General features: G+C 44.0%; 2 protein-coding genes across 2 annotated transcripts; one reads left to right on the forward strand and one right to left on the reverse strand.

The window, feature by feature from the left end:
• Positions 1-693: 693 nt before the first annotated feature.
• On the reverse strand, positions 694-5,191 carry irf2bp1 (interferon regulatory factor 2 binding protein 1). The gene is made up of 3 exons (XM_039783199.1): positions 3,906-5,191; positions 3,251-3,596; positions 694-2,688 (listed from the first exon to the last, which is right to left on the reverse strand). The coding sequence occupies exons 1-2, from the start codon at positions 4,913-4,915 to the stop codon at positions 3,296-3,298; spliced, it is 1,311 nt and encodes a 436-aa protein (XP_039639133.1). The 5' UTR covers positions 4,916-5,191; the 3' UTR covers positions 694-2,688; positions 3,251-3,295.
• Positions 5,192-5,196: 5 nt separating this feature from the next.
• polr1g (RNA polymerase I subunit G) lies at positions 5,197-8,923 on the forward strand. The gene is made up of 3 exons (XM_039783206.1): positions 5,197-5,521; positions 6,218-6,359; positions 7,947-8,923. The coding sequence occupies exons 1-3, from the start codon at positions 5,437-5,439 to the stop codon at positions 8,791-8,793; spliced, it is 1,074 nt and encodes a 357-aa protein (XP_039639140.1). The 5' UTR covers positions 5,197-5,436; the 3' UTR covers positions 8,794-8,923.
• Positions 8,924-9,321: the final 398 nt, after the last annotated feature.

Below are 9,321 nucleotides of genomic sequence, written 5' to 3' on the forward strand. Positions count from 1 at the left end.
AAGCGTAGGCTGGGCTGGATCTTGTATGAAAGCAACATTTAAATACAGTTAAACAAAGAGTCTCTGCGGCTGGTCTATGCTTTGACACAACAACTGGTTGTTTGTAGACACTCTCTGTTCTCGGAGTCAAAGTCAACTTTACTTTGAGCAGACGAAAAAAAAAAAATGCACAGACACACAGAGAAATGTCACTACTGGCATTCTGTCCACAACTCATGTTGGTTTGCATGTTTAGTTGTTTTAGAGGTTTTTTATATATATATATATATATATATATATATATATATATATATATATATATATATATATTTTTTTTTTAAACAATCTGATTGCGCATCAGGACACAGATACAGTCAAAACAATACAAATAATTTGAAATTTAAGGTACACTTTGTCACGAGAACTGTCAGTGTCGTGTCAGTTGTTTTTTTCCGTTTTGTAATGGCGTGTACACTATTGTCCTGAAAAGAGTTTAGCTCGCCATTCCCATAGATGGCGCTGTGTCGAATTACCACTGATGCCTGGGCACTCTCGTCATAATCAAAAGAAGAACCAACGCACTCTTTCAATGCTCTAAACTCCCACCGAACTCTGAACAAAAAGCTATATATATATATATATATATATATATATATATATATATATATATATATATATATATATATATATATATATATATATATAATATATTTTTTTTTAAACAATCTGATTGCGCATCAGGACACAGATACAGTCAAAACAATACAAATAACTTGAAATTTAAGGTACACTTTGTCACGATAACTGTCAGTGTCGTGTCAGTTGTTAATGTTAATCGTAGTTGTAGAAGCACGAAGATTTTATTAGACCAAGCACTGGCAGAGAAAATGGCATGGCGAGTTCCAACTTGTTTCAACTCCGAACAGCTTGTGTTTTTCTGCCAACAGTCTGATATCTGACCTCCTGCTGCAAGCTGCCGGCCAAAGTTTGTTCATCAAACAGGAAAGATACAGGACAACCGTGGCCACTGTTTTTAGCATTTCAACATTTGTGTTGGATTTGTCAAAACAAGCTTTCTGTGCTTTCCCGTGCAAACACAGTATTGAGTGTATTGTTGAAGTAAACACTGGAGCGTGGCTACTTTCTGTGAGTTTGAGAAGGATCATTTGAAACTAAAAACATCCCTATATTAGTTCTGCTAACAGGCTACCATTAGCAAATAAAACCAAATAAATAAAATATGAATACACTGGTGGCCAGATAAGAGAAATGGAGACATTTCAGTAGTCCTGTTGGCACTGGTTGTTTCATAAGGTGCATATTCAAGTGTGACAGTTGTTTATGCGATTACGAAATCTTTCAAAAGATTGCAATGGTGGTGTAGATTTTTGTTTGTAGAAAAGTGAGAAAAGACTGGTGTAGTCTACGTGTGGCTTCAGCCCGTTTGTGTCCAGCTGCTAACAGTAGCTAGCTGGCAGTGCTAATGTGGGCATGATCAGGGCTGCGTTTCATTAGTTTATTTTTTTTAACATGCCCTCCTTCAATTCGCTCAGCCCTTGGTCGTCATAGCATATGTCGCAAGGCGGCCACTTGGAGAGCAGAGGGAAAGTGGGCGGGGCAGGGGCAGTGAAATGGAACACACCTGCCCCCGTTAACTCTCAGCCCAAACTATACGGATCGACCGCCAGTTGTAGGCTTAGCGCTACTGCTTCAAGTGTGTTTTATTACCCATCTTATTTTCTATTAATTATGGCTTTATATCCCCGTTTTATGTTCATTCCATGTCTGCTTATGTCATGCAATTTCCTTATTGTACAGCAGGCCTATTTCTTGTACGAAAGGCGCAATACAAATATTATTTATAAAAAAGTATTATTACTGCTTTTCACACATCATAAATACCTGCAGATTCATTTCAATGAGGCTTGGTAATCAGCTGCACGAGTTTCATATTTAGAAAAGTGTGATCTGTATCATTTACCATTTTAATGCTTACATCTCGCAAAAACAGAGTTTCTTCCACGCATTTACAGATAAGGTTGGAATTGAAGAAATCACACATACAACTATCTTGTAAATAAAATGTATAAAGTAAATTGACATGTTTCAGTAAAATATCGAGCTAACAATGAGGAAACTAAAAAGTTGAAATGTATTTTTTCATCTTCTCCTTCTTTGGTGGTCAGCAACAGGAGTTATAACGGTTGTACATTACTGCCACCTAACCATCAATCTATTTTTTTTGCCCCAAATGCATAACTGTAATGACTTGTGGGTGATGTCCACCTCTGGAGTGACCATCGTTATTCACTCGCTCGATCTCACCAAGCCCCCTCCTGTTTTTTTAGACGATTGGAGCGACACTTAAGATGGCGGTGGGGATTACCCCCCCCCCGAGAGCAAGTGCTTAGGGGAAGTGAACGAGAGCATGTTGAACCACTTTTGAAACGCAGCCCAGTTGTTTCTACTGGCACAACTACTACTAACACTACAAAAGTAGCCACTGTTCAGCTGTTGATTGGCCCTGAATATCTGATTCCAACAGTACATCAAAAGGCAATTTTAGGTCTGATAATGTTGATAGAATTGGGTGGTGTTAGTAGTTGGAGTCAAGACCTGTGCAATGGAGGTTTTCCGAACTGTGTTGCTTCTCTTCTGGATCTCTCAGAGCTCCATTGCAGACGTCTCTTTCTGGTATGCGATTCAACTCTGGAGTGACAAAAAGCAAAAACAAATTACATTTTTACGAAATCACACATATCCCACCATATCAAAGCTGTGTGGTTTAGATTGGGCAAATCTAGTGGGACATAAACACATGTTACAACATGTGTACAATACTCTGACTGCCTCCTATTAAGGAGATGTTGTCATACGACATCTTTGCAGACTGATAGGTCATTTTGTATCACTCCTGCCTCTCTTAATCTCTTCCATGTAGCTAACATCAATCCATTTTTATAAGTCCAATATGCCAAACAGCGTGTATATCAATTTGGGTGAATCGATAATTTAGGACAATAATATTGATAAAATAATAATAGAATCTAATAGAAATGCCTTTTCAATTGAAAAGAAAACAATTCATGTATTCCACAGATAGGTATTCACAGACATCCAGATTCAGAACCTGAAGCTGTTGTCAGAGAGGACAGGCAAACGCATTTCTTGAAGATGGGAGTAAACTAATGTGCTTCCTTGTATAATGGTCCCACAATGCAAAATGCTGTCAGACTTCAGACTATGGGTTGTCAGATGTCTGTGGACCTGCCTGTTGCTGTACTGGTTCCTGGTCTGGTTTCCATGGAAGCCATCATCACGTCTCTCTCTCTTTCTTGACGGTGACGTCTCCGCTGGCGGCTCCCGCTCCGCTGGCCGCTCCGCTCCCGGCCCCGGACGCAGCCGCAGCTCCAGGCCCGTTCCCGGCTCCAGATGCAGCAGCTGATGCAGCTCCTGCTCCGGCAGTGCCGAGTATGGTGGATACCTCTCCCTGCATGAAGGCCCAAGGGGGACTGTTGGGAGAGTTGTCCAGTGGACAGCGCTCTCCGCTGGGGCAGTACACCTCCCCATCGCCCCGCCGGCTCTGGATGTACACTCTGGTGCAGGGGAAGCAGAACCTAAATTTGGTGGAGGTAGAGAAGACGTTATTACAATTAGTAGTGAGACATAACTATTAAGGATACCAACAACTAATGATTTTTTTAGTAATAACATTTTTTTGTTCAAGTAACAAATTATGTTTCTTAGTCTAAAAAATGTATGCAAAAAAAAAACAAAGACTAAAATGCGGTCTTGAATTGCTTACTTGGTGTGACTAAAAGCCACAAACAAAGCATTTTATTCATGGCAACATAAATCAACAAATTTCAGGCTATTCACTATGCATTGCTACCTTAAAAAGAATACAAATAGCAAACAAAACAAACCTATGCCCAGGCACTGATGGACACTGAACAAAGTGTGTGTCTTCCAGCCTCTCATGACACAAGGTGCAGGATAGAGTGTTTCCAGTTGAATGAGTGTTGCTGGCAGATGCTGATCCCAGCTCAGAGGCACCGCTGTGGGGTAACGCTGCAGCTGTGGTGGCAGCCTCTGCTGAGGTGCTGGATCCCAGGGGCTCCCCTCCGGACCTCGCAGTTAGGGGCCGTGGCTGCCTGGCTGGTGATGAGGCAGGCTTGGGGCTGGTCTGGCTCACACCTCCAGCCAGGGTCGAGGTAGAAGAAGGGATGCCTGTACTCTTACTGGCGCTGCTGCCAGCCACAGCAGTGTGGATCTGTGTCTGCATCTTGGGCTGATTCTGGGACGAACTGAGCTCTCGCTCCAGCTCCGGAGTGATAAAAGGAGCTATCCCCATCCCTATCCCCAGCTGTCTGCGGCTCATCTCGGCCAGCACCGGGGCAGGGAAGATCATGGGGCTGCTCATGGGGGCTGTCCTGGCGGTTAGACCCGCCGGCATGCCCGTAAGTAACCCATGGGGAATCCCTGCAATACTCTGAGTCACTAGATTAGGAGGGATGGCAGCGCCTAGCATGGGTCTTCGGCTGCCGCTGGGGCTCTGACGGTTCAATTCTTGAGGCTGCTGGCCGTCGCGGTGCAGCCCGTTGGGCGGCACACGAATAGCAGACACGGTACTTTCTCCTCTTCCTCCCCTGTCGTAGCGGTCCATGTGCTGCCTGCCTCCGTCCGCATCTCCTCTTCCAGATGTGCCGTGTTTATTGGGCGAGGGACCAGGTGACCTGACGTTACCGTCCTGCATCCCGTGAGTTCGTTTCAGCTGTCGGGCATTCGTTATAAGGAACTCAATCTGATTAGCTCCCTCGTAGTTTACGCAGCCACGGCAAACCACTTCGCTGAAGTCCCACACCACAGTCCACGGCATCTTTGGCAGGTCGCACAGGTAGCACCACTGGCGCCTGGAGGAGGAGGGGGACGACATGGCTGGCCAGCTAGCTAGCTAGCTAACCTGAGCGGGCTCAACGACAGACGTTAGCTAGCTAGGTTAACCTATTTAGCTTAGACAGGTGCACGCCCTCTCTTTGCTAACGACTTTTCACTTTAACGGGCTTCAAACCCCTTCAGAACAATGTTACACATTCTTCGGATATAAAAGTAGATCAAACCTTTGGGTTGTTTTCGCTATTTAACAAAAAAAATGTTTGTTTTGTTTACCCACTTCGGCCTGCTCTTGACTGCTGTCAACTGCTTCCCAGACGGACGCTTCAACGTTACGTAACCTAGCGAGGTGCATTATGGGTGTTAGAGTTTCCTTGCCTGGTTATGTCAACGTAAACCAACTCTTGGTGTCTGGTTTTAGAACTACAACGAAACTGGCACGGAAGTGAAGTAATTAAAGTTCAGAGTTCATTTTGCGTCAACACATGTGCGTCCGCCGTAGCCATGCGTTTTGAGATAGAAAACTTATATGTTAGAACTTTGTAGTTATTTGTAAACATAAAAATGCCAAGACACGTATCATCTTCATCAAGTGAAGATGAAGAGGACAATAATACTACAGAATCCCCTGTAAAGCAAAAAGAAACCGGTAAGTTCACACACACACATGGGTTAAAAAAAAAAGCTGGTGGTAATGGTCAGTTCGGTTACACCAGCTTTATGATGGCAGTTACAATCAGAAATATAATGCAAGCAAGTAAATGCACTGTATTACAGTAGGCAGTGACTGACTGAGCTCCAGATTGTTAGGGTTAACGCCTCTATTTTTACATTTTGACTTACTAAAACGGAAAAAAACGTTTTAGTAAAAACGTGTAACAGTCTCGAAATGATGCTCTGTACTTATCTAGCTAAGCATGTAGCTGTGTTTCTACTGGCAACATAGAACATATTTCATAGAGGCAGTACACACAAGTAAGATACTGATACTAAAAGTGAATCCAGTGAAAAGTCAGCACGCACTGCTTTTATTCAGGTATTCTTTCTCAGGGCTCTATTGTGTATTTCTTATGCTTGGTGTTATTTTACTCATGAAATGATGAGGGCGCGGGGTTCTTTTTTTTAAATTAATTTATTTTTATAAATTTCTGTGGGTCATCATAATTTGTTACCAGGAATTTCATCAAATAATGGCGAAACTACAAAGAAAAAAAAATTCAAAGTTTATTGCTGGTCCTCATTCAATACAGATCACACACACACACACACACACACACACGACAACAACAACAACAAATAATAAGTAAAATAATAAATGGCGTGCGGTTCTTGTCTGTCTCCACAGATAAGAAGACCACCAGGTTCCAGTGTCCTGCTGACTTTGTGTCTTTCTGCCATAAGCCCTGCAGCACAACTCTCACCGAGAGTCTGACGGACAATAACGAGTTATGGCTCATTAAAGCTCCCGCCAGCTTTAACCCAGAACGGTGGGTACAATCTTTCCCCTTTCGTCTGTTTCCTTGTATGCGTCTCTCAGGCACAGCCAAACTTACAAGAAAGCATTTAGAATCCTTAGTATCCTAAACTTTGCATACATTTTGATCTACTAAACACTTTGGAAAAAAAGTCATAGCAAAGATTCCCAATAGGAAAATATAGAAAAAAGTAATCACACTTTAGCTACTGTGGATCACTGGTTTTGTTCTCCCACTTTTGAGGCTCCATAAGGTGCCAATAAATTAAATGTGAGCCTATGCAACATTTACTGAACAGCGATAACTGTGGCCGCTAGTTACAATGACAGAATAACAAATCCTAATAGTAGTACAATTAGATAACAGTCATTAATTCAGTGAAGTGACTTACCATATTAATATAATCTGTTATAAAGATTGTCGTTGATTTTTGATTTATTTAGCACATGTAAAAAAAAAAAGTAAAAAAAAAAGACATGCAAAGGAAACCCAGAAAACCCTCAAGGGGCTTGACGTGTTCCCTAAAATAATTCACCGAAAGGCAGCATATAGAAAATAATTAAGAAAACGTAGTCTATAAAAAAGGTACAGAAGAAAAGAACAATTAAATGAGGCGAGAAAACAAAGAATGCAGAAAAAGAAAAGTAATCATGCATTGCTACCATTAGCTATTACAAGATACTGGTCATGCCAGACCAAGTGGCTGCATCAGCCAAATTCCTGAGTGTTTTAAGTGAGCGTTGGTGCATTTTATTGCTTATGAATTCAACAATTGTAAAGTTACATAGTCTCCCTTTAAACAATCTCTGCTGCAATTTATGTGGCAGCATAAGCGGCGCTTAGTCAGATTTAAGGCCCGGACACATAAAGCCGATAATCAGCCGTTGGACAGTCTGGCGAGGTCAGTGACTCGAGTCTGTTCCGTGTGTTCTGTGCTGTCATCCTTCATTTTGGCCGATTTGACATGTTGGACTCAAATGACCCGTCTGATTGGTAGAGTGCTAACCCGGAAACGGGGAGCGGAATGAGCGTGACTAGAGTCTCTCAAATTCTGACGAAAATCTTCGTCGATCTGAAATGAAGACAGATTCAGCAACTGCACGGCCTATTTCTCGCTTAAAATGTTTTCAGAAACACGTTTCGGTGAACTATTTTAGCACAATATGAGATCGTAGTCTGAACGAGCCGACATGGCAGTCGGTCTTTGAATTTCCGGAGAAACCAGACCCACGTGACGCTTTCGTCCAATCAGCTGCCGGTTTTCATTTTTGGGCGACAATACAGATTAGCGCTGCCTGCTGTTATGGAGACGTCTTACATCTCGTCGCTTTGTTGTGTTCCGAGGCGCTTTTTGGTCCAACTCGGGGAGACTGATCAGCCCAACTGCCTTTTCTGCCAACGTTTGGCCGTCGGCTCTGTGTCTGGGCTTTTACATGTAGTAAGTGACAGTGGGGCAGTTTGTTTCTTTTGGGGCCAGCAGGTGGAGCTGGAAAGAGACAGAGTCCCCCAACCAAACTTCAATAGTCAGGTCACAGTCTTGGTTTCCCTCCATGCTTTGTGTGTATGATGCCTAACCTCGCCTCTCCTCCCTCCATCCAGTTTCAGTGGCATTAAGTTGCCCCTCTCAGGTCTCCAGACCGTGAAGGTTCCTACCGCTGCAGGCGGAGCCAATACTGGGGGTGGCCAGCAGATCTACAGCATCCTGGCGTCCGCCCACGGTACCTCAGACCTCCGCCTGCTCACCAGCGACAAGCAGTCGTCCGATGCCGTGGTTTTTGGCCCCATGTTTTCAGGCCTGCTGAATGTGTGTGAGAGCTATGGAGACAGCAGGGCAAACCGGGCCCCTCAGGTCATCCCCGCCGCTCCAGCACCCTCCATACCCCCTGGGCTGAGACAGCGGTTCCATCCGTTCGGCAGTAAGACCCCCACGCTGACCTGCGTGGCAGAGAGTGAAGCGGACGGAGCCGCCTTTGGGCCCTCGTCTGCAACCCTCCGCCCCCTGGTAGTCAAACGATTCGTAGAAGAAACATGGCAGGAGGATGAGGAGGAGGAGGAGGAGGAAGGGAGGAAAAAGAAGAAGAAGAAAAAGAAAGAAAAGCGAATAAAGGCAGAGTGTGGAGAGGAAGCGGAGGCGGAGGGGGTGGTGAGAGTGAAAGAGGAACCTGTCGCTGAACCTGAAGTTCAGGACGAAGTAATGATGGAGCTTCCCTTCCAGGAGGGCGACGTTTTGGAAGAGAGGAGGAAAAAGAAGAAGAAAAAGAAGGACAAGGAGCGAGAGGACAGGGAGCGAGAGGAGGTGGAGGAGGGCTTGGAGCCCAGTGTGAGGGTGAAGGAGGAAAATGTAACCGTGAAATGTGAACCAATAGACATTTTGTATGGGGATGTTGTGGAGGGCTCGGGAAAGAAGAAGAAAAAGAAGAAGAAAAGCAAAACCGATGACGACTAGTCTGTCGTCACTTTGTTGCAGGGATGCACCGAATCCAGATTTTTGGGGTTCGGCCAAATACCGAATCCACTGGTTAATATTCTGCCGAATCCTACTCCCATCCTGAGTCCATTAACACAGTAAACACATTAATGAAGTAAACAAATGGTTAACACAAGTTTTTAGCTGGGACTGTCCTTCCTTTGCCGTACCGGAAGCATTTTGGCTTCTGTCTGTAGATTCCTTTCGTGCACAACTCGTATTCTTTTGGATGTTTCATACCAAATGTTTTAACAGCGGCGATGTTGTGTATTGTTTAGGGTCCTCGCCACCACGAGACAAATCAGCATTGCAAATTGAACATGTAGCTGGACTTGAATGGCCTTCTTTAGACTGAAAGTACTGCCAAACAACAACTTTTTCTGCTCACGAGTTCCATTTTCACTTTCTCACAGCCTACTGGATTGAACGCTCCGCTACGTAAACACCTTCCCGTAATCAACGGCGCCGTCATTACGTCGACCAGCATAGCGCGCGTAGCGCTAGGTT

This window comes from Perca fluviatilis, chromosome 2 (assembly GCF_010015445.1).
Source record: "Perca fluviatilis chromosome 2, GENO_Pfluv_1.0, whole genome shotgun sequence".
Classification (NCBI taxonomy): domain Eukaryota; kingdom Metazoa; phylum Chordata; class Actinopteri; order Perciformes; family Percidae; genus Perca; species Perca fluviatilis.

What these genes read in the sequence shown, in the direction of transcription:
- irf2bp1 (XM_039783199.1), bottom strand. Translation starts at nt 4,915, where the DNA reads ATGTCGTCCCCCTCCTCCTCCAGGCGCCAGTGGTGCTACCTGTGCGAC. An exon ending in CCATCAGTGCCTGGGCATAG is followed by an intron (nt 3,597 to 3,905) that starts GTTTGTTTTGTT and finishes CACCAAATTTAG; the next exon opens with GTTCTGCTTCCCCTGCACCA.
- polr1g (XM_039783206.1), top strand. Translation starts at nt 5,437, where the DNA reads ATGCCAAGACACGTATCATCTTCATCAAGTGAAGATGAAGAGGACAAT. An exon ending in TGTAAAGCAAAAAGAAACCG is followed by an intron (nt 5,522 to 6,217) that starts GTAAGTTCACAC and finishes CTGTCTCCACAG; the next exon opens with ATAAGAAGACCACCAGGTTC. An exon ending in GCCAGCTTTAACCCAGAACG is followed by an intron (nt 6,360 to 7,946) that starts GTGGGTACAATC and finishes CCCTCCATCCAG; the next exon opens with TTTCAGTGGCATTAAGTTGC.